The 23,952-nt window shown below is 45.8% G+C and overlaps 1 protein-coding gene across 3 annotated transcripts; it reads right to left on the minus strand.

Moving 5' to 3' along the window:
• Window positions 1-1,635: 1,635 nt before the first annotated feature.
• SLC39A13 (solute carrier family 39 member 13) lies at window positions 1,636-23,303 on the minus strand. 3 transcript variants are annotated; one of them, XM_052781995.1, is made up of 11 exons: window positions 23,139-23,303; window positions 17,640-17,748; window positions 16,161-16,460; window positions 15,612-15,725; window positions 13,776-13,897; window positions 12,342-12,494; window positions 6,970-7,059; window positions 6,549-6,599; window positions 6,186-6,318; window positions 5,953-6,052; window positions 1,636-4,456 (listed from the first exon to the last, which is right to left on the minus strand). In XM_052781995.1, the coding sequence occupies exons 3-11, from the start codon at window positions 16,426-16,428 to the stop codon at window positions 4,381-4,383; spliced, it is 1,107 nt and encodes a 368-aa protein (XP_052637955.1). In that variant the 5' UTR covers window positions 16,429-16,460; window positions 17,640-17,748; window positions 23,139-23,303; the 3' UTR covers window positions 1,636-4,380. The 3 variants fall into 3 exon arrangements, with proteins under 3 accessions (XP_052637955.1, XP_052637952.1, XP_052637954.1); XM_052781992.1 differs by lacking the exon at window positions 17,640-17,748; XM_052781994.1 differs by lacking the exon at window positions 23,139-23,303 and having other exon boundaries at window positions 17,640-18,284.
• Between the last annotated feature and the right edge of the window lie 649 nt (window positions 23,304-23,952).

The raw sequence follows: 23,952 nt of genomic DNA on the forward strand, positions 1-23,952 counted from the left end.
AGTCCCCAAAGCCAGTTGTTAGGGCATCATCTTTTAATTCCAGCCTCCAGATAAAATGATCTAGTAATACGGTAAGTCTAAATTACAAATTTAATGTCCAGTTTTAAAATCCTTAGTTTTGTTTGTTTAAAGTACTTTAAATTGTTTCCCAGGAGCAACTGTTCAACTGCAGGAGATTCGGAACCCATGTTGCTTCTTGTTTTCTTGGCCACACCGAGCACAACCTGAATGCCCTCCCCAGCACTTCTCCTACAACAGAGTACTACTATTCACCCCAGAGCACTATGCGTGGTGGAAATGTGCAGCAACCACAGACAAAGCTTGTTTTAACCACATTTCAGCATGATCCTCTTCAGCAGTTTGCACTGGACAGATGGGATTACCATCCACGCAGCTGCACATTAGTGCCTTCAAGGCAGACAAAGTGAAAGGGCTGCTGTCAAAAGAATTTTCTTACACATACCAGCTAAATTAAGTCTTCCACATCAAGAATGAAAAAGAATTTTCACATACAATCACTGCTCTAGATAACATGGAAAAATCCTTCAATTACAACAGCTGTTTCCTGGAAAGATCCAAATATTCACGTTTCCTAAATCTGCAGTCCTATTATGTGACCCTACTCTCTACAGCAGTTCCTCAGGCTACAGTTTCAGAAAACAGGGGCTTTGGCAAGACCATCACCTTAGGAAGTTCCCATGTACAAGACTCCCTCGTATTGTTCTCCCCTCTCTGCTACTGCAGTTGTGTCAGAGACACTCTTTGTGGAGCCTGTGAACCAGGCAGCTGATTAATCCATGTTATTTTTGATTACTTTTGAGAAGGACAAAGGGATGGGGGAGGGAGGCTCACAGCACAGCCAAAGAGTGCAGCATGGCAAAGCCAGGGAGACATTCCAAAATGTAGATTGCTGGCACAGTCCCCAGACCATAAAATCATGCCCTTGATCACCCACCCGCCTTCATTTTCTTCCAGCTCTTGGGTTATGTTTTTCTTTCTTCTTAAAGACGACTTCTGGTAAGAACCGAGAGCCACATACTACCGTTCAGTATTTATAGGCTGAAAAACCTTTCAAATGAAAAGTGGGATAAGGCATGGTCTGAACCTGTGTTTTTGAAGGGTAGAGAAAATCCTTTTAGTCCTTTCTGGGCAATTCCTACATACACTTGATGAGCACACCTTTGTCCCACATGGCAAGCAACCAGCTTAGTGTTAATTGATACCAGATAGGCCTTGAGTTTTTTAGATTAAAAAAATAACTGATAACAACAAAGTATGGTTGCAAAGCTCTCTGGATAGTCAGTTACGATGCAAGCGCTCCCCTCAAAGAGGAGCGGCTCACTTGGTGATGCTTTTCAGGGAACCCAGACCAGCAGCCGAGAATTAATGATCAAACGACACTGCTCCTGGCCCACAGTGCCACGGCAGCAGGAACAGGAAACTGGATTAGAAGCTTTTCTTTCAGTTGTGAAAGCCTGAGGAGTAGAAAGGAAGGCAAGACAGAGCCCAGACTTCTCTAGACTAACCCAGAGATACTGCTCTGTAATTCAAATGAAATTTGAATTGAATTTGTATTGAATTTGTAATTCAAAGAAAAGTAGTAGTTTCAACAACAACAACAAAAAAACCACAAACCCACATGGAAAACCATTTATTTCATCTCTATTGTCTCCATGCAGAGCAGACCAATACAGATGAAGGGGGAAAATGCATAAGAGCAGCTGAAAAAATAGAGCTAGAAAATACAATTCTCTCTGCATTTCCAAAAGTGACAAATATGGTGGAGTGATGCTCCATTTCTTCCCAAGGCTCTCCATCCTCAGGCCCAGGGCTGATGTAGTGGAAAACTAATGAGCTCCCCCCTCCCACAAGCCCGATGCTACCTCCTACCAGGGTATCTTCCCAAGAACCACAGACTGTCCAGGCCTGTGGTAGCAGCCAAGAAAAACAACTCGGAAATTCTTTCTTCAGTGTCACCCACTTCACATTCCTGAATGCTGAGCACAAAATCCTGACTGTGGTTTTCAGTCTTGGCAAGGCTCCGTGCTGATGCAACAACGCCAACTCACAGGCACTCACCTGGCAATGCCTCAACTTAAATGCCAGCCTCATTTTGAGAAAGTCATCTTGGGAAACAGCAGGCACATCTTTCTGTGCAAACCTGCCTCCTCCGGAGCCCTACTACAGGGTCTGCTTAGCTGCAGTCCCTGGGCTGGGGGGGGGGAGAACCCCCAAAGTTAGAACTAGAAGGTTAGCATACTTACCCAGTGCCTGCAGGCTAATCAGGTTAATCCTCCTTCCAGGAAAGCAGGAAGTAGATGCTACCATGACAATTGAATGATAGAGGGAGTAGTTGGCAAAGGAAGGCAACTTTGTAAAGAGGAATAAAAAAATTGCACTAAGCCTCCCTCATTGTTGCAGTAAAACTAGTTACTGATGTAAGCCTGGGGTAAGGAAAGCTGAAAAAATTTTAGACAGCAGTTCCTGGGCAGGGAGAACTGCAAGCATGAGCTCTCCAGAGCTCTCTGAAAAGTAGGACAGGAGCTGTCATAAAAAAAGAACTGTGTCAACATTTCAGGAATCTCTTAGGGAAGTAAATGCCTGTGCTGTGGGCAGCATACCTGCCTCATTGCTCTGACCCAAATCACCCTTTCAAGGGATGAGCCCTCTTGATAAGGCCCTGTGCAGACTGGACAGCTGTACTGATTTACAAAAGCTGTTTAAAGACAGAGCCAAGCTGGTGCAATTCACATTGTGGCACCTGTTTTGTGCCCAATGACGCTGCTAGTTCAATTAGACCTGTTTTTAAACAGATTTAAGCAAAGCGAGGATAAGCTCTGCAGAAGGGGTGATCTAGTAATTGTGCACATCTCTGTGGCAACAAAACATCCCTGTGGAACGACGGCCTGGTCAGTCCCGTGAGCGGGGATGCAGGAAAGCAGCAGAAATGCCATTTATTTTATTAGTCTCAAATTGCCAAAAATTTTATCCCAGGTATCACAGAAGAGAAAACTCTTCTTAAAGCATACTTACAGTCAGCCTTTCATATCCCTTTGTCTCCTTACTTAGCACACAGCTTTTCTAGACCCATTTTTTAAAAATCTTTTCACCAGCAGTTTCACCCTTCCCATTTCACCCTCCCTCCAGTATTCTTTGCTGCTGTGCCCCTTCCTTTAAGGGCTGTCAGTATTATTTCTTATCCATTCATCCCCAACAGACCAAGTCCGCTGTGAGGTAAGAAGCCCAGAAATAGGCTACCATCTATATTTTTGGTTATAGCATGCTCTTCAATAGTCTACACTGAACAGAGGAAAAGCTAACTAAGGGTTATCAGCTGCTGACCAGGCTGTAGTGTTCAACTGTTGCCCAAACTGCCCAGACCTCTGCCATGACAGTCTAGGGCTGCTGTAGCATGCCAGGCAGGGCTAACATGCTACACCTCAAGAGAGCTCTGAAACGTAGTGTGGGGCAGATGGTGGGTGTCGGGTCTCAAGAGCAGGCTCAGAGCCATGTTCGGCTAATGGGCAGGAGGAGAGGGAGCTCAGTTGCAACAGCTACATGGCTTTCCTTCCAGATGTAGGTGAGCTGGTAGTATGGCGATAGAAGAAACACTTACTGACCATTTTTCGGATAAACAGTTAGGCTGTGCTGGCTATTGGAGTGGTTAGGGCTGAGGCAAGTAATCTCCAAGCTGAACCATTTAATTGTTGTGACCTATCCTAAAGTGCCTCACGCTTTTGGCTCAATTTCAACATAAACCAATACAAAATAGACCAAAGAGGTGGACTGCTGAGGCTAATACTACCTTTAGGAACAAGTGAGTCAATGAAAAGCTGGAGATCAAGTTGGAAAGGGTCCTCTCCCCTCTATCTCATAGCACCGTTAACTTCTCATGGGTAGGGAGTTCTGTCTAAAGCTGTTAGTTTATTGTTGTTTTGCCATCCCTGTTCTGTCTCCAGCCCTTAGAGTGGTAGGAAAAGTCCTTCCTCTTCATCAGCTACAGGAATCGCCTCTGTTGTTTTCCCACAAGAGCTTGGGAGGTGCAGTTTCATCAGAATGAACTGAATGAAACATTGTCCATTTGCTGTGGAGCAGCTGTTCAGTTCGTTTCTGCTCACTGTATCTTTTGCTCCATAAAAACCAAAACAAAACAACAACAACAAAACGGAAGCCCTGATGTGTGGATTTTAGCAGAACAGGGATAGGAGAGCCAGGGAATGAAGTCCTGCACATCCAGACCTCTTTCTCACCTGCTTCTCATACTAGCAGCCAGATCTGCACACACACACATAGGAAGTAACAATAGTGTTCCTTATTGCTTTGTAACAGCTCAGAGTCACTGTGGTGGCTCTGGGAGGCATCATGAGGTCTGCGCAGAGGTCACTCAGTTGTGAGCGAGAGTAGCACCATGACTGTAATGCCTGTACACAGGAGCAGAATTTGCTGCAGGGAGTTCCTGGGAAAGAAACAGCAAAATTAGGATGAGCCATAGACCAATCCCAATAGGCAGCAGTGTAGAGGCTCACAAATGGTTTGTTCTTTGCCCTTCCAAATCTACCACAAGGAGAACACAACAGCTGTATGAAGTCACTAACACAGCTGAGAAGACCCTTTCCCAGCACCTCAAGCAAAGAAGTTGTCTATAAACTGACATGTATTTGTTCCACTCGGCTGCAAGGCCCAGCTTCAGCTTTTAAAATCAATTTAAGCTGATTAAGTCATCCAGCTACCCAGGTATATTCCTGTCCTTTCCCTCACAAGAGAACCAGCACTTCTGCAGCATGTTCACAGACACTTTAGGGACCTCATCCAGCTAACAACTATAGTTACAAAAATAAAAAAAAAAGCTGATTAATTTTTCCATTCTTTTAGCACCATCTCAGGTTTATGCTGGATTGAAGTGACTATGTACCTACCACCTCTGCATACTTTGCCAACAGCTCTGCCAGCACAAGAGGCTACCAACCCAAAGGCAAGCTCCCAACTGGTCATTAACATTTCTTCACCAGAAGTTTCTGCTTCCTCAGATATAACTGTGGAGCTGGTTTTTGAGCACTTAACTGTTTCAGACAAAATTAACTAGATGAGCCAAGGCCTCTTATGTAAACTACTGAAGTTACCTGTCTCATTACAACTGAAATAGGAGGGAACGTTCAGGTGCAGCTCTGCCAGAAGATCTGAGAGGGCCTTTGCTGTGGTACAGCTAGCTTTGGACCTGCTACAGCCTTAATCAGACTGCAGGAAACTAGAATAATACAGATGAGGGAAGACCAAATATACCAGAATATATATACCAGTGTAGAAGAGAGATGACTGAGGTGGGATACAGTAACAGACCATGAAATACTGAATGACAAGGAGAAGAAAACTATTTTCTACTCACACAGTAACACAGTGATATCTAATCAAAATTAATAAGCAAGAGGCTAAAAAACAAATAGTAAGAAGAATCATTTAACACAGTGCAGTCAAACTATGCAAACTTGCTGCCAAAGGGAGATCACAGAAGCCCAAAGTAATGGATAGGGTCAAAAAGGGATGAGAGAAGCACATGAAGGATAGGTTCACATGTGGCTATCAGACATGCACACCTCTACGGGGCCCTGGTTCAGACAGTCCCTAAACCAGTACATGCCAGAAGCTGACAAGACAGACTGGGGAACGGGTCACCTTAGTGGACATGTTTCTGAGCAACCTGCTCTAGCTCGTCATGCTACATACTGCACTAGCACAACCTTTGGGACTGACCCAGTTGAAGATTCTCATGTTTTATAGGGCCTTTGTAGTCCCATAAACGCAATAGCTAGCACAGCCATCTATCTAGATTACAGCCTTGCCCATGGGAATTGGAAAGCTGGCATTCATGTGCTCCCAGAACAGGCATGGGTAAGGGTTATATCCCTGCTCCCTGGCAGCAAGAATTGCTGCAGCACAACAGGAGGGAGCACTTACCAAGGATTCTTTTCCTCCAGGAGATCAGGCACAACATTTACCAAGGCAATATACAGAAATCCTCCAGAAGTGAAAGGGAGGATCCAGGCTACCGTTTCCCCTGCACAAAGACAGAAAGCTTTTGTTATTACTGAGACAAAGCCATGGGAGAGAACAGAGAAGGGAAAAAAGATACACACATGGGGACGATAGGCCCCCCCACCTATTCCTACAGAGGTCCCAGGGAGCCTTACCTGCTCCTTTTGGTGACTGAGCACATATTGCAAAGCAGGCTCCTAGAATACCTCCAAGAGCTGTGGAAAGCTGCATCTTGGCTGCACTCCAGCGGTCAAAGCCAGCCCGAAGTAGGATTGCAAAGTCTCCAACCTAAAAAAGCCAAGAGCTGACAGTTAATGAATATGAATGTGAACATTCTCAGTTACAACAGCCATCCATAACAAGACCAGTGCTTCAAGACTGTTTCTAGTTTTCCATGTTGCCAGTCTCCCAAAGGGAGCAGCTTTCAAAGGGCCAAGAAAATGTTAACCCAGCCCTCCTCTTAGTAGATGAAGCACCCTTGCAATCCCTCGTGATGGCAGGATACAAAGGCCTCTTACCTCATGTGGGATTTCGTGCAGGAGAATGGCTATTGTGGTTAGGAACCCAACCTGTAGCAGAGGAGAGAAGGTGATTAGGAAACAGTCCCCAGCTGTTGAGAGATGACACTTTCATCAGCATGTCAAGGCCCCCTTCTCCAAGTTAAGACTTGTTACTCAGAGTTTAGAACTATTCGATGAAAGGGTAGATGAGCTAACCCTTCCCCTAATGCCAGTAACAAATGACTAACACGTCCCAAGTTTGAAGCAGCTCTGCATCAGAGGGTCAGGATAGGGTTCGTTTTTACTGTAGCCTCCATTTTCTCAGAAACTTCCTGAAAATAGGAGGCAACTCCTCACATCTTTGGGTTTTTTGCATGTTGCATCACACGTGAGAACAGGCCTCTCCAGTTCAGGACACAACTAGGGAGAGAAACCTTACCTTTCTGCTAACCAGGAAGCTGGCTGCTACTGCCAGGCCGTGTGTGAAGTTATCAATGGTGTTGGCCAGCAGATTGAGGTATCCACTAATCTGCAAAGAGAAGGAAGAGCCCCTGATAAAGGAAGAGACATAACAAGATAAAAGAAAGCACATGGCTCAGACTTAGACACAGGTTATACAGAGTCACGATCGGATTGCAAAGGTCAGGATGTGGCACTTGTGGTGAAGATCTTAAACTATGTCAGTGCTCAAGTACAAATTAAATGTTATGTTCAGTTTTAGAGTAACTAACATAGGCAAGTGTTGTCTGAGATTAGGATAATCTTCTTATGCAAATGACAAAGAGCTCTAGAAACAGAAAAAGAGAAAGGAAAAAGAAAGCTAAAATGCAAGAATATATCTGATTCTAAATTGAACCAATTTTAGGTAACACTGACTAATTTACACAGGTGACTGCCTTCAAATATGACCTGACCTTGTTTTCTAGTCATGTACTTTAATATTCAACTGTTAAATATCTTCTCTTCAAAAGCTGGCAAGAACAATGCAACAGAACAAATGCTGCTGAAATTGCTTTTTATAACTAAACAAACCTTCAAACATGGTACTAAAAAAGCTTGTGCTTGTGGGTTTGCTTTCCCTTAACAAAGAATAAAAAGAGAAGATAGTGATGACAGTCACCAAAAAAACACCTACTAGAAGGCTGGATAGCATGTATATGCATTTGCATATAGACATATTTCTTAAAATTATAAGCATAAAGCAGCTTCCTTCCTCACAAGTACATCTCCATGTTAGACCTCCCTATCATGCTAACTATGGTCATCTCCAGGCACATTCTGAGTATTTGATCTAAAGTGATTTATGAGGGTACCACCCCAGCTCTTTTGCTCAGAGGTTGTTTTCCATGAGATTTAACAAAAACTACTGCATGTGGGTCCTGAGATACTGTAGTTCACTATACGGCATTGCAGTTTAAATTATTATCAAACCAGGTGTTAGCCAATACATCAGGCTGTCTCTGGAATGCAGGAACTAAGCTGACATACATTAACTACAGATAGATATAGGGCAACATCCAGTGAGTGGAGAGACAGCCTAGAAACTGTGAGGCATTAGCCTCTTACTTCACCATAGCATCAGATGCCAAAGTTCAGCTGGAAAACCACAAGTGCTAATGGGTTTCATGAGCCCTTTCTGGTCTTCCCCTCCTCCCTGTTTCTATCAAACTCTGCTTGGGGCATCTTTTCTTCCTGCCATCTGTATGCCACAGCTCAGGTAGGGCTTTCTGTCAAGTCTCTGTCTCTTCTGCCGGGCACTTCTACTGCACAATCTCAGGACATCTTTATAGGCTCTAAACTTTTTTAAAAGTACATTGATGATTAAATATGAAAATAAAGAATTAAGCAAAGCCTAACTACAGATCACATTTAAGTAATAATGTAAGTAGCATCCCCACAATGGATGCAGAAGTTCCCTGCATGTTTTTGTAAGAAGGGGAACACGTGCAGGCAGACCCTTGAACACAGCAGTTTTATTTCTCATTCCTCATTTTCAGTCAGATATGACTGTCTAAAATTTCTCCTTTTCATGATGGGATTTTATGCGATTGTGTTTTCCCCCACAGGCTAGTAATAATTATTCACGTAAGTTTTACACAAAAATGCTTTCCCATACCACTGTATAGGGAAAAAATAGACTTCATGATTAAAACATTATCACTGGCTTGGGCAAAAGCTGTCACTGAAAGAAGCAAAGCCTTGGAGTGCTCAGAAATAAATTGAGTTGATTTGACAGTTATGAGCCTCGGACATTTACATTCTGCGAATTCCTAATAGGATGTTCTCGTTGCTCATAAAGAGCACAGCCAGATGAAGCGTTTATGTTCCTGCTTCAGAATTAATGTCACTGTGCAATAAAACATACTTCTACAAATCAGCAAGGACCCCATGTGCCACAGGGAAAAAGAAAGAATAAGCAAGGCAAAAGTCCTCGACAATGTTTTTACTTGTTGAGGGAATAAAGGCCGCGATGGAGGACAGAACTGATCCATGTTTGGGTGCAAAGGAAGCCTCCCACCTGCAGCTTTCAAGCTAGGACAAATTATTACAGCAGCAGCTAAAGAGCAGAAGTTCTAATATGCATGGACAAAGGACGACTGATTACAGCTTACTAATCATTAAGCCCTGAAGTGTGACTTAGTTTAAATAGTATCCTTCCCTTTTTGTTTTCTGAAAAAAAGGGGGTTACTGAGTGAACAGCAGAACCAAAGAAGTCTGGCTTGCTATGGCTTTCTCTCTTTTCTTTGCAAGCACCCACCTGGCTCACTTCCAGCAATGCTGTTTCTCTGCATGTCCCTTCCCCACCCTGCACTGCATGACAGCCACTTCCCCACCAGGTAGGGGCAGGGAGACTTACCTGCTGATCTGCCAAACAGGCAGACCTGGCTTGCAGCATGCAGCATGTAACTTCTGCCAGAGTTTTTTCAATAGGGGATTAGTTTGCATTCCTCCTCTACTGCCATGCTGATTTTTATGGAACTTGCAGAAATTCGATTACCCTCAAGACTTCTATCCTCTCTTGAACTCCAGTAAAATTAATTACGGGTTCAAAAGTTATTGAAAATGAAGGGCAGAACAGATGGACAGACAGATGGAATGACTGCTTATGTTGTTGCCTAAGGAAACAGGCTAACAATGCAAGAATATCTTGGTAGTTTTGGTAATTTCCCCCCTACCAGAAAGACTATTAAAATATTCAGATTATATGCTCAGAAGGTAGAAAGTTAAAACTACACACGTTAACTTGTTAGTTTCTATTTCACGCATACTGACAACAGTCTATAGGACTGAATAGACATGTTAGGGTTTTAAAGATAGCAGGGCTCTCCATGGTTGTCTAGACCTTCTACATAACACAACTGAAAGAATATCATTCAATTTCTGCATGAAGCCCATTGTTTCTTCAGCTATAGTGTACTTCATAGAAAGCAGCTTAAATCACAGCTTAAAGTCCACAAGTGACAAAGAATCTACTGTTTCTAAGGTAAGTTGGTCCACTGGCAAGTTACCCTCAGTTACAGAGTCATCTGATTTCTAGTCTGCTACTGTTTGGTATCAAATTTAGTCATGCCTCTTACATGGGTATTTGTATACTTTAAGTCGCCCCTGATCTGTCATGTCTACAGAGCTGAAGACTAAAGAAAACCACTTCTTATCACGTACTGCAAACCTAAAATAATCATTTCAGCTCTTTCCTGACCCCTTTACAAATTACCAGTAGTATTTTGGATATTGTGAACAACACTACCGGAAAAAGTCAGATAGGTGTTTCACTACTGCTATACAGAAAGAGGAACACTCACCTCTTCTCTTACATAGTATTTCCTACTCACCCATCCTCCTGGATGTAGCATCATAATGGAAGAATGTGTTCAAACAATTTCCTACTGTGATTCTCATACCTTTTTCCACGGCATTGACTTCCTAGAAACTGTCCCTATCTGGTAAATATGACCTGCATTCTTTCTTAATCTATTCTTTAATATTTGCATGTATCAAAATATGTTAAAAATTCAGCTCTTCTGATGAAGTTACTCGGTTTAGCCAGTATCGCTGACCTCATGCAGTCACAATGTGCCATTTAAGTAATATAGTAGTATCTGCAAATGTGAAGATACACTGGTTTTATAAATAATCACTTAGAAAAATCATAAACCACCAGTGAACAGATTTGAGGGGAGCTGCATTAATCCAGTCCCTGATGATATTACAGAATAACCGATTTTTAATACAGCTAATATTAGCAAAGTTGATTTCATGCAGTACTAGTTTTATTAGAATGCAGGAGAAAATTATGTTTTATACACATTTGTCAGTGTCATTCCCTGTATCAAACAATCTTATGACCAAATAAAAGGCAGGGAAAAAAATGTCTGGTTGACAAGAATTTATCTTCCATAAGATCATATCAATCAGCATTAATTACATTATTATTTTTTACATTAGGACCAGGCCCTGAGCAATTGTGTCCCCCATCAGTGTTTCATTTCTACTTGAAATCAGGGGTAGGCTAACTATCCTCTAAGTCCATAGTTCCTTGTATAAACCTTTCTAAAATAATGGCACAATGTTTCATAACCCAGTAATACTGGTTTCTTCACCGCTATCACCTCTAGAAACAACGTGGTGGCACCTTGCAGTTTGTGCAGTGTTCTGTACAGATTACGTGAATGTGACAGATATCGAAAATACCCAGTGACCTCAGCATATCTTTCACGTAGTGTAGTAAGAGCTATAAAGTTACAGCAAAACCAATTTAAATAGAAAGACTGAAGAGTCTCTGACTGACCACATATCCAGGTTTGGGCTACTTCATGCAACCACACTTTCCGTTCATAGTTACTCTCCTACAGTTTTGCACATTTTTATGTGCTTTCAGACTCAAATTATAGGTCCTCTTTTGCCAAAGCAGTCGTTTACTCTCTTGCTTGTAATGCTCACCCAGACAAGGGTTTCTGCAGTGCAAAGATAGTAACATAAAACTGAAAGCGAAGCCAATCTAAAGGTTAGCCACTGCCCAATGGTACAGTACTCCTTTTCCCTCCTTTACCTCCAATTCTACGAGCTTGCTGATCTCCCTTATCCCAACACTACAGGCTGCTTGTCTACATGCCAAGCTGATTCAAGAAGTTAAGTCAGGAGAGAAATAAACGGGGTGTGGGGGTGGAGAAAAAAAGAAAAAGTGAATTCTTTGCCTGTTTAGCTCCCTGAATAGGCTCACTGTGGGGTCAGATGAGGTCCAGAGCACAGGAAGTGATGCGAAATACAGGTTTGGAGGCAGAAGTGGATAAGAAGCCCTTTTGGGCAGCAGATAAACTGCTAATCTGAGAAACTGAAGTTCTAAGTTTTACAGTGGATAGCTTCAACTGTCAAAATGCTTCCAAAAGGGGCCTTAAAAGGAAACGTGCAGCTCACAACTGCTACAATGCAGGCACTAGAGAACAGAGAAATCATGGCACAAAAATTGAAGCAAATAAAGATATAATGACTATAAAATATAGAATAACAAAATGTGAAAGTACTGTACTTTGGTCTCAGGATTCAGCCAAAACACACATCATCAGACTTATGCCTTCACAATAGCGACTTTGCCTCTTTTGCATAAGCTGCAGTGCAGATTTTCTCCAAGTCTGCTACTTCCTCCCTGCTGTGACCTGGACAGACACTTTGACAGAGCAAAATTAAGCACAACTCACTCAAAGACTGAGTTCCCACTCAGGCACCGTTCTTTCTGCAGACAACTTCTGACTGAATGTTAAAATATGTGCCTCGAAAACGTAAGATGTGAAGGTCAGTTTGTGGGTCTCTTACCTTGATTCTGTTGTCTGTTGGACAAGACTGGAGAGAGGAGCCATTACACTGAGTTGAATCTGTTCCTGCTCTTTGGGATTGGCCTGCCACCTTTGGCAGGGGGTAGCCACTTCCATTGGGAATCTTTCCAGCTGGTGCTTTGGAATCACAGCCCTAAATTAGGGGAAAACAACTTGTCACTGCCTTTTTGTCAGTGATGTATGAGCAGGGTCAGAAATCCAATCTTCACCCTTAATCCTTTTGTCCTTACAATGCAAATCAGCAGCTTTGGTACCCCAGTTTAATAACAACAACTGCCAGAAATAAGACAGATTTCAGAGAGCGTTTGTGACATCTGCTCTGTGAGACAACATGAACAAAGACTTCCCCAGTCACCAAGAGAAGGAAGGTAGAAAGAGAGAGGAAGAATTGGAGTCACACCCCCTTGGCATGAGCCAGGTTCACTGGAAAGATGAGGGAGTGAGCCTGCCACTCCTGCTGGCAGCTGCGGCCCAGAGAAATACAACTCCACCTGGGCAGGGGATGGGGGAAAAAGTCTTGCTCTCCCCAGTACATCAGAATAAGTCTAGAGAATTATTCTATAGCTGGGATTGCCAGCTTCCAAACAACAAAATGTTCATCTCAGACTTCAGTGTCTCTCTGTAAATGAGAAGATTAAGTTCCTTTCAGACTTCTAAAGTCTCATGTTGAGTCAAAGTAACACGTAATTGCTCTTATGCAGTGCCTGACCTGCAGTTTTACCTCTCAAAAGTCATGGCACAGAAAGGACTGAACAGTCTACAAGAGTTGCTGCTAGGAATTGTGCAGATGTCTGAGGACTCTAGCTGCTCTCCTCTATCTTGGAATTACTTTCTGGCCGTCTACATTGCACATTTGCAGCTGGGTGACTCTCCTCTGAACCATTACTTAGTATTACCTGGCCAACCATAAACCCCTTCTACCACAAAGTCACCTGAAAAAAACGCCTGGTCCAGGCCATACCCAAGAATAGGGCGTAGCGAGGAACACCTTCCAGAGAAGGCTGGTCTTTGTCCTGACTGAGGACCGAGAAGGGGAGTGAGTCATGATGGCTCAGTGGAACATGCAACAGCAAGCTGTCATCCCTCAAAGCTTACTTGAGCAAAAGGCTGGTCTGCAGAGCACTCCGGCTCCTAGTCCCCATAAAAGGGGAGCTCTCTTTCACACATACCACATCAAGAATGAAACCAGCCCAGAGGTGAGAAATCTCATCTAAAACCACAAAACCAAAGCCTGGAGATGAAACACCTTCTTCTACAGCCCAGCGTCAAAGAAGTGGCAAAAAGTTCCCAAAGGGAGGACGAGCTACTCACAGCTCCAGGATCATTTGCTGAGCCTCTCAGATAGGGCAGATGAGGTGTTTAGTACAGTGCCCCAAACATAACAGCACTCCCTCCCCTCTGGCTGCTAACTTACCACACCAGGGCACTCCTTCTCTTCTTTCTCTAGGAAGATCTTCTCTAGCACCAGGAAGGTCAGGAAACCAATGATCACCCAGAGACCCAGAAGCTTCTGCTGCTGAAAGCTCTGCCCTTCTCCTGAGGGAAAAGAGAGAAATCTTCATGTCACTATCAGGTACACAGTGTTTCGCACATGTGAACCCACCCCACCCCAGACAGTTTAACAAGCAGTTCCAAGACCAAAAAAACCAAGAAACAACAATGGAAATGCCGCCTGCAAGGAACAAGGAGCAAACATATCTCAAAGCAAATTAGTTTAACTTGCTCATTCTTGATCTAACAGATATCCTCATCTCAGGACACTCAGAGTGATATCCCCACCCCTTTTGCTTCAATAGTGCAATCCAGAATATTTCCTGACAACACAGGGAATTTCCCTGAGCTCCAGAGGCAAGTGAAGATTACATCAACAAAAATCCTGCAGCTGTATCTACTGAGCAGCAAGCCCTGACATGAAATCTGCCATTGGTGAAGCTACAGACTCACCTTCCCCTTTCTGCCACACCTGGGCAAGTTATTAAGCCCAAAGCTATAAACTTTTCAATCACAGCCAAGCTTGTGAGATAATCATCCATTCAGCCTGGCTGCAGAAATGGAGACTGCATTGCAGTGGAAGAACAGAACGACTCTGTAATGGGGCTTACATGAGTCAAGGAAACATTTATGCTTCAGGACAGTCTGGCAGAAGCAAACAAGCTAGAGCAGGAAGAGAGAATCGTTTGGGAACCACTACAGAAAAGGTAAAAAAAGGACAGGAGGTTCTGCTGGCAGTGTTAGAGCCATGAGGAAGAAGAGGACTAAAGGCCCAGCAGATTTGAAATCCCAGGACATAGGTACAAGGAAGTCTGGGAAACCCAGGGCATCCTTTTCCCTGCTCTCACATTTTCAGCAGGGAAATGATTTCTTGATTTCTCAACAGGTGGGATGCAGCAGCACTTGCCATCTATGCTATCAGTTTGCTGAAGCAGAGCGACACAATCACTACAGCTTTCAACAACCCTGGCTATCTGAAGGGTGAAGGAGATACACTAATACTACAAGCTCTATCCCAACCCAAACAGTGTTTAGTTTGCTGGCGAACACAGGTTTCTGTTACCTGCATTTCCTTTTTCTCCCCATGCCCCTCCCCACACCCCCCACCATCTTAGTCACGGTTCTATGGACAATTTTCCATGACTTCTGCTTGAGCAAAGATTGAGAGGGCAACACATTTGGGCTCCCATAGATCGAAGTACCCAGCAGAGGGGTCCCAGTTAGTCCCAAGAAAGAGGCTCTAGCAGTAACACTGTTATAGGGACAGATTTATAGACAAGATGCATCTGATGGGGCAGAATCCCCACCTGAGATGGTGCACATGTTCATGTACCAGACCACACACACATTCATAACTTCCCATCAGGTTAAAGAAGCGTTCCCTTTCCTTACAGAAAGGACAAAGGGAAATCAACAGAGATTTACAGGAGCCCAAGGCAAAATAGGAAAAGCTGATAGACAAGAAATCCATTGCAAGTTACTAAACATACAGAAACTGCAGCCAAGTCAGGAAGCCTCCAATCTCAAAATCTTTGGAGGACTGCAGAGTGCAAAAATGAAGTATTACATGTGTTTTTATTGTTGTTATATCCTTCCCTAGGCATTTGCTTCTACATGTTGTTTGAAAGTGAATACCAGCCTAGACCAGTTTTTGGGCTGACCCAGCCTGGCTGGTCTTGTTTTCAAGACTGAATGGACTCAAAAAAATGTACCAGTAGGCATAGCACAGACTGCTTCTAGGCACATAAGGCTTTCCTACCTGTCGTTGCACTGCACGTATAGGCCCAGGCTTCAGGAAGCAGGTGCAGAAACACATTCCCCAGTAGTCCACCAATTGCAAAACTCAGTAACTGCTTCAAACGGTGTGATCCAGCTTTAAAAAAAAAAAAAACCAACCAAAAAAAACCTGATCACAACTCAGCCAGGAGCCAAAACATCTCCAGCTGAGATTTCGCACAAATAGACCTAAATTGGAAGCATCTGCAGAGCAAGCTTTCAAAGAAGAGAGCACAAAACAAATAGCTGCAGTGCAAGAAAAAGTCCTTGCACCACTTGGCTGGGACAGCAGTGTGTGGGAGGGTCCTGGACCAAGCAGGGTGCAAAACAAATACTCTTTGTACAAGGTCCATCCAGGGCTTGCATTTTTCCAAGGACTCCCTATCAAATTGGTAGGTATGGACTAAAGCACCAGAAACAGACTATTTTAGAGGACAGTATTTCTGTGACAAGGTCCTGTTCATCACTGTGCCATTCAGTCCCAGCCCAGGACTTTTGGCTTCAGAAAGGCTAATGCAGGTAGCAGGCTTACCTTCTGACTGCAGAGCAGCTCCCGTCTCAAACGGGATCACCAGCAAGGGGAAGACCCCACTCAGCCCCACCATGAATGAACCGATGAGGGAACAGATCCAGGCATCCAGCCGCTCGCTGCTGAAAAGGTTTCCCCAGGACTCTGCCTCCTTCTCACACAGAGGACCAGAACCAGCAGCAACATGACTCCTCGGGAGCTGCTGAGCTTCACAGGCCACGATGAGAAACAAGGAGATTGTCCCATCAAGCAGAAGCTTTTGTTTTGTCATCACTAAGTGGTCTCAGCCAGGCTGGCTGATCTCTGAAAAAAGCATGGGAGAGCAGTTCTGAGAGTGTGCCCAAGATTCCCTCCCACCATCCCAGAGGAAAGGCCTCTGTCACACCATCCCCTCCCTCAGCATCTTAGCATGGATTTCAACACAGCACTAAAGGAACAGAAGCTGTTCATCATCAGGTGCATGAAACTGCACGAGGCATCTTATGAAGGAGTCTGGCTTTCAGCATCTCCTCTCAGGTGGACTGGACAAGGACTCCGAGTACCTTTGTCCTTGCCCTTCAGTGTCCCGAGGCTTCAGAGAAAGGTATTGACCAGAGATGCTACCCAGACAAGGCTTCTCCTCTTTACCATGGAACAGCATCCACGTAACAAATTAGGATGCAAGACAGGCAACATAACAGAGGTCCGTAAAATCATGAGTGGTGTAAAAATGGTGAACAGGGATAGATTATTCACCGTCTCTTCAGACGTAAGTGCTAACAGCCATCACATGAAGCCAGCGAGGGTCAGCTTCAAAGCAAAACAAACAAATGTGACTCTTCATCAGCAGGTGGCTTGTGTGGTAGTACTTCTCCAAAAATGATGGAAAATTTTACATGGATTCAACAAAAGACATGACAAGTACTAGAAAGACAAATCTATTGATTGTTCATGGTTAGACAGCTCACATTAGACTCAGGAAATCCCCTTATCTGAAAGGAGCTGGAGGGTGGAAGAGTAGTTGGAAAATATCATATATACTTGTCCTATTTTTATTCTTTCCTGGAAGGATACTGCGTTAGATGGTCTCTTAGTTAAAATCAGCACAGCTGTTACTAAGAACTCTTCAGTCACAAGAAAACCGGAGAGAAGTGGGCATGTTAGTAGAGGAAAACGAAGATAATTACACTCTCACTGGCAAACAGAAAAGGAAAGCAAATGATGCAAAGGCTGAAGTACAAATGCTCCTTCAGTCTCCAGAATAAAAAGTGAAATGTGACAAGCAAAATTAATTTGGAAATGGGGGAAAAGAGTGGGTTAGAAAAGAATGGCTTAACAAACGTTCACAAAACAGCTGTAGATTGAGACGGAATAATGGCAGTCACCTGAAAGCATGTAAGAAACCAGTCAAAGTAATCTCTGAAGCATTAGTGACCATCTTTGAAAATTTACAGGAATATGGGAAGGCCACAGAAGGCTGGAGAAGCATCATGCCTCACCTACCTTTATAAAAAGAAAAAAAAAGTTGGGAGAAGACTTAAGAAGTTACAGACCAGTAACTTCAATCCTCTGAAAGATTCTTGATCAAGTTATATGATCAGTTTGTAGTTACCTATAAGATAAGAAAGTGATAAAGATAGCAAAGCATTAAGTAACAGCCAGACAGAAAGGGGCCTGAAATTATCAAGACAAAATTCAGGGAGTTGGAACCAATCTAAGGGCTCACTGAAGCTGAAAAGGGCAGTGTTGCCCCTTGTCCCCCATGCCCTCAGGAAGCATCCCCTCCCCATGCTCACACCTGACTCCATGAGTGAGTGGAGTCAGAACAAACTAGCAGGAAAAACTATTTTATTTTTTTTTAAAGGCTTGGCCCTTTTCCAATTTCAGTCCCAAACTAAATCACTGCAGGAGGAAGGCCCAGCTGCAGTGAGCAATCAAAAAGAAAATTAAAGGACAGGGTCCCATGGCTTCTGTGAAGGAGAACACTGAGCTCCAAGCACAGTGACCATGGACATCAGGAGCAGGGAGGATGCAAGAAGGAACCAGTGAAGACACTGGCTTGGCTAGCTGTGGAAGAACCACTAAAACTTTCTCTGGCAAGATAATGTCTGATCAAGTGTAAACTCTGCTGACCCATACAAAACCCATCACTTTTTTTTTTTTTTTTGACAAGAAAAAAAATCCCTCATAGCAAGTTCAAATCAGCTCAGGAGTTTGTGTCATCTTACTGCAGTGCTTTGATCTGGCTGCAGGAACCCTAGACCTACCTATAGCATACCATCAAACCAATCTCAGTAAAGATCAGTACAAAACAGTATACTAAGGGGAAAACAAACAAACAACCCCCAACAAATGGGCATGACAAAACAGTAACTCTGATGTGCCACAAAAAAAAAAAAATAATGCATACATGCATTACATTGATTCAGAAATTAATTCCAAGCCAGCAGGCTTATGTTGCTACAGAGTAGGCAAATGACATCCTGGGACATATTAGTAGCTACATTGTAGGTGTGACACAGAAGCAGAGATTCCATTCCTCTCCACACACCTGAGAATTTAGCCAACAGGCCGCACCCAACCTCAAATGCTCTTCTTCAGAAAACAGATGCAAAAATCGGAGACATTGCAGTGGAAAGAAACAAAAATTAGAGCGTAGAAAGCATGACCTGGAAAAAATGACTGAAGGACCTGGGTGTGTTTAGTCCTAAAAAGATAACACTGAAGGGAACAGAAGAGTCTGCGTACATTAAAAGTCACAAGAAAGGGGGAAAGCGCTCAACTCTTCTTTCACAATGTAGCATCAGCTTAAATGGTAAACAAGATTCAGCATGGATATGAAGAAACAAATTTACATAGTGCTAAAGTGGTGATATACTGAAACAGGTTATCTATGATGCAGAATCTCCAGCACTGTTTTTTCTTTTTCTTTTGAGAAACAGAATAAACACCTGATGCAGATGTTATTTAATTGCAAAGACTAGGTCCTTTCTTGAAGTCTCTCCAGCCCTGCACCTCTAATTCAATGTAAGCCAGTAAGATCCTTGTTTTAGTGGCAGGACCCTAGGAAAGGGGGCAGGTTTTCAGGCGTAAATCACTATTGGCACAACCACTTCAAAACAATCGGGGTGGGGTGGCAGCAAGGGACATCTTCATCTCTCACAGCACTCCATGCACCAATTCAACTCAGGCGCTGAAGTGAACAGGCACTGGGCTGATGCTTAGAGCGCTAGTAACAACTGCAAGCACAGCCTGATGGGCCAGAGATGCCGCCCTTTGCCGAGCTCCACCACACCAATGTACCCGGGATCCTGCCAGACCCTCTGGCTCCCCTCCCTGGGATTCAGGCTCCCCCCACAGCTATGCAAACAGACACACACAACTATGGTAAAACTATGCCACAGAATCCCCCAAATTTCTCCTGGGGGGGGGGGGGGGGGGGGGGGGAGATGGGAAGCTCTTAAAATGTTAGCTGTCCCCTAACTGAACAGTTTCTTCTGTCCCGAGTACCCATACAGGCTGAAGCCATCAGCCACAGAGGCATCTGCACAGGAAGGTGACAGCACTCTTCAGGCAGATTACACCAGCCACAGCCTTCTCTCTGCTTACTAGCTGCTGCATAACAACCTGCAGTTAGAGAATTTCCTGCTTTAAAAAAAGACAGGCACCCCTTCCAACCCCAGCACGGGCCTGACGGACGTCCTCTTGCTTTATGACAGGACTGGACCTAGAAAATGACTGAGAACAGCTTCTTTGTGAGGAACAGAGAAAAAAAAAAAAATCAGGATTTATACAACCACCATATGCCTATGAAGAGGCAACAAACACACACAGCAAAACAACTGCTCTCCACAGCTTGGCAATGATGGAAAGTGGCACAGACTGGCCTCTTCTGCCACACTGTCGTCACAGCTTATGAGAATCAGTCTGGAAAAGTAATCACTGCAACTGATCCAACAGGTCCATTTCTTCCATCTCATTCTCCACACTCGCAGCCCACATCTGCCCCAAGGGACACCTGAAAGGGTCTTTCAGACTAAGTGACCAAAATCCTGGAGAGAGGCAGTAGCACATAGGACAAAGGGCATGTCCAGGGCTCTGAAAACAGGCTGCATACCTGGCTTCATGTCCTTCTTCCAGCAGCAAAAGGGACCAGGTCACCCAAAAAGGGATGGTGGTGGACAAGAAATGGGCATAAAGGGGTAGAATACTGATTCCCCTAACTCACATTTCTGTCAGTCAACTTTGTGGCCCACGGGTCTGTCTTCTCTTGTTACTCACACAAGGGAAAACCAGTACATTCCTTTGCACCTGTGCTGCCTGACCATCATCACCTTGTGGCTCAAGAACACCCCCATATCTCATGCAATAAATTCCTGATGCTTATAAAACATCTATGAGGAACATCCAGGACACACCCGATCCTTGTGCCCAGCTAGTTACTTAGACCATATTCCCAGCATTTGCTTCTTCCTAACATATCATAACCACTTGCTCTAAAAAAATGCATTTTTTATCTCTATAGCCCCTTTGCTTCTCTATCTCATTAGTACTTGCTCCTCATGAAACATTGTTTACTTAATGTTTGTAAAGTCTCTAAATTCAAACTGCTGCTCCTAAGACAAATATTTAAGGGATAGAAAAGGAGCAGTCAAGATGTAGTCTTAAGGAAAAAAAAAAGCTTAAGAGAGAAAATAATACCCTGCCGCTACAGTTGCAGAGGGTGGAAGAAGTCTTTACGTACCCCTAATTTTAGATAACAGCATCTGTTTTAGGAACCCAGCTAGAGAAGGTCTTGAGAAATTTCTAGAGAAAGCACCTGCAGGTTCTTAGAGAAGTCTGTGGTCACTATGTGGCAGAGGCGTAACCAGGTTATAGAGATACGTTTTTCTCAAGAAGGGTATATGACCTATTTAAGAACATGCATGGGACAGAAATAGCCAGTGCATCATTTACTCATCAGTTTTGACAACACCACCATTTGGGATCACAGCTCCCAGCCGTGCCACATCACAGCCTGGTCACCATTACCACTGGCAGCACTCTCCAGAGTACCAAGTCTCCCTCGCAGGTCTCTGAGCCAAGCATTCAGGAGTCAGGTCTGCTCAGCTCCTTCTGCAACAGCCTCAGGACCAGAATAACCATGAGGTCTTCCCAGCTCAGAGAAGAACAAACAAAAGAGAATTTGCCATTTACACACCCCTGAGTGGGGCAGGGGGAGGCTGCACATCAAGCTGGAAGAGCTCCTGCCATCCTCCCAGGAGGCTCCCCCACCTCACAGTGCTCACTTAACACCTCTGTAGCAGGCAGTGCCTGAGAAAACATGGACAAAACTTAAAATGCCAAGGCAAAAACCTATTGGAAAAGAGAAAATAAAATATTGACAAGACGACGATTCCTGCAGCAACCCGCCTCCTCTCCTCCTAGACACTCTGCCTTTTCAGACCACACAGCTTCATCTCCGTCTCAGCACAATCGCTCATTGCCACACAATTGACATTTTAGATGTTGGGGGGGGGGAAATGAAAAAAGGCTTTTTTACAAGTGTTTTCCCTGGAAGCCAGTTGCCCGGTCTTACAGTTGCAAAAGAGTACTGCATGGAATGGAAAAAAGTTATTTTCCAGGGAGGAAGCATAATTTTCAGCCAAAAAATTCTCCATGAGCCGCCTCCCTCCATTAGCCCTGTGGAGAGCTTTGAATTCCTCCTGGACACCCTGACCTCAGTGGAGGCACAAAAGGTCTCCAGCCTCCCCCCTAGCCCCCAGCACTCCCTTCTCTCTCAATCACTGCCCATCTTTAGGGAATGCGCTGTTCTGCTGGGACCCTTGTCCTTTCCCCCACCCCCCTCATAAAAATCCACTTTGCAGAGACTCGCGTTTCGGCAAATCACCCACATCACAGCATGCGCAGCTAAAAGCTGGAGATGCACAGGGTTAAGAACAATGGGGTATCGCGATCAGAACAGATTACAGACCCCGCGCAAACCTAAGAGTTGGCAAGGAAGGCAATTAGAACACTGATCGAACAGTTATAAACGTAGTTCGGGAGACAGCGATTCCTTCCCCATCCTACCCAGGTTGAAAGAGGAAAGTTTGCGGATCAGGCAATGGCGTTCACCCCCTCAGGGCTAGGTGGGATTTCTCTCCTCCCAGCCCACTCAGCGTGGCAGCCCGAGGCAGAGGCCGGGCAGAACCGGCCCACCTCCGCCTCCCCAAACACTCACCGGGTGCCGCAGCCCTCGCCCGGCCCGGGCCGGGCCAGGCTCCGGCACAGCTCTTATCTACAAGCGATTAACGCGGCGGCCCCGCTTTTGTCGTTGTTTCTAACATCACCACGGACCGGGACTGATGGGACAGACAGCGCGGGTTTTCCATTAGAGGAATGCTGACCAATGCAAAGTGAGACATGTTCGCCGGGGGGGGGGGAGGGTGGCGGCGATGGTGGAGCGTGTGTGTGCAATTAACCCTCTCCACGCACCTTACAACTTAGTTGCCCCCCAGGGTCCACGCAGGGCCCGCCCAGCCTGCGGAAACCGGCTCCTCCCGCGGGGGGAGGGAAGCAGAGAGCGGGGCAACCCCCCCCGCCGCCGCCGAGACCTTCTCTCCTTCCCGGAGAAGCGACTTCCAAAACTTTTCTCCGCGGCGGCTGAGCTCCCAGTCCCGGGCACGCCCGCAGCGGCACCCCCGACAAGCTGCAGCAAAGGCGGGCTGGACCGGGGGGGGGGGACGGGGACACGGTCTCGCTGGGCCGGGGCACGGCTGCCGGCAGCAGCGGCCCGGCCAGGCGCTGCCCACCCCCCCCGACGCCTTTCCCAAACTTACCCCGCGCTCGGCCGGGCCCCGCCGGTGCCGGGACTCGGCTCCGCGACGGGCAGCGCTGCCCTCACGCCGTCCCGCGGCCGCACCCCGCCCCCCGCCATCCCCCCTCGCCACTGCAACAGCGGAGCGGGGGTACCGCGGCGACCCCCCCCCCCCCCGCTCCCGGGCCGCGAGCCGTCGTTACCGTACGCCGCCTCCGCCGCCGTGCCCCGGTCCTCCGCTGCCATCCAGCCGCGGCTTGGCGTGGGCCTGCCCCGCCCGGCGGCCCCTCAGCTCCGCCTCCCCCGGCCGGCCACGTCGGTCCCGGCCTCCTCGGCACCAGCGTCGCCGCCCCGGCGGGGACCCGCCGCCGCGCAGCGCTTCCGGCCGCCGCCGCCGCCGGGGAGGGGAGAGGGGAGGCGGGGGGCAGCCGTCCTTCCTGCCCCCGCCTCGCTCCCCGCCGCGGCCCCGATCCCGGGCCGGCGGGGCGGAAGCGGTAGCTGGCCGTGCACGGCCCGGGTACCGCGCACTTCCCCGCCCCGGCCGAGGAAGGGGAGGGCGGCCCGAGCTCCGCCGCCGGGCCCTTCGGTGCCTCGGCGGGAGCGAAGTCCTTGCGAACGGCGCTTTACAGCTCGCACCTCGTACGGATATAGTGAGATGTTTTTACGTATCGCCAGGCGGTGGGACCGAAATACGTGTGCTGTGAGAGACCTGTCTTTCTAGCATGTGCTTACTGAGATCTTGTCACTTTTTTTTTTTAATCTGTCTAATCGGATTATAAATTCCTTGGGCTACAGATGTGTGAAGATGAGCACAGTGGAAACCTGGTTTTGAGCAGAATTTCTGGAAGTTGTTAGAGCAGAAGAAAGTGTGGCACCCTCCCCTAGGACTTGGCGTCCAAATGTTTTTAAAAGTTACAGTAGTTTTTAAACATACTTGCCTCCTCCTTACAGGTTCATTACAACCTTCGTGATGACACTTAAGTAACACCAGAGCTCCACAAGCACTAGTGTCCTGAC

Source organism: Harpia harpyja, chromosome 3 (genome assembly GCF_026419915.1).
Source record: "Harpia harpyja isolate bHarHar1 chromosome 3, bHarHar1 primary haplotype, whole genome shotgun sequence".
NCBI lineage: Eukaryota > Metazoa > Chordata > Aves > Accipitriformes > Accipitridae > Harpia > Harpia harpyja.

What these genes read in the sequence shown, in the direction of transcription:
- SLC39A13 (XM_052781992.1), bottom strand. Translation starts at nt 16,428, where the DNA reads ATGACAAAACAAAAGCTTCTGCTTGATGGGACAATCTCCTTGTTTCTC. An exon ending in CAACAGACAACAGAATCAAG is followed by an intron (nt 7,060 to 12,341) that starts GTAAGAGACCCA and finishes TTCTCTTTGCAG; the next exon opens with ATTAGTGGATACCTCAATCT. An exon ending in TCAGTCACCAAAAGGAGCAG is followed by an intron (nt 6,053 to 6,185) that starts GTAAGGCTCCCT and finishes GTCTTTGTGCAG; the next exon opens with GGGAAACGGTAGCCTGGATC.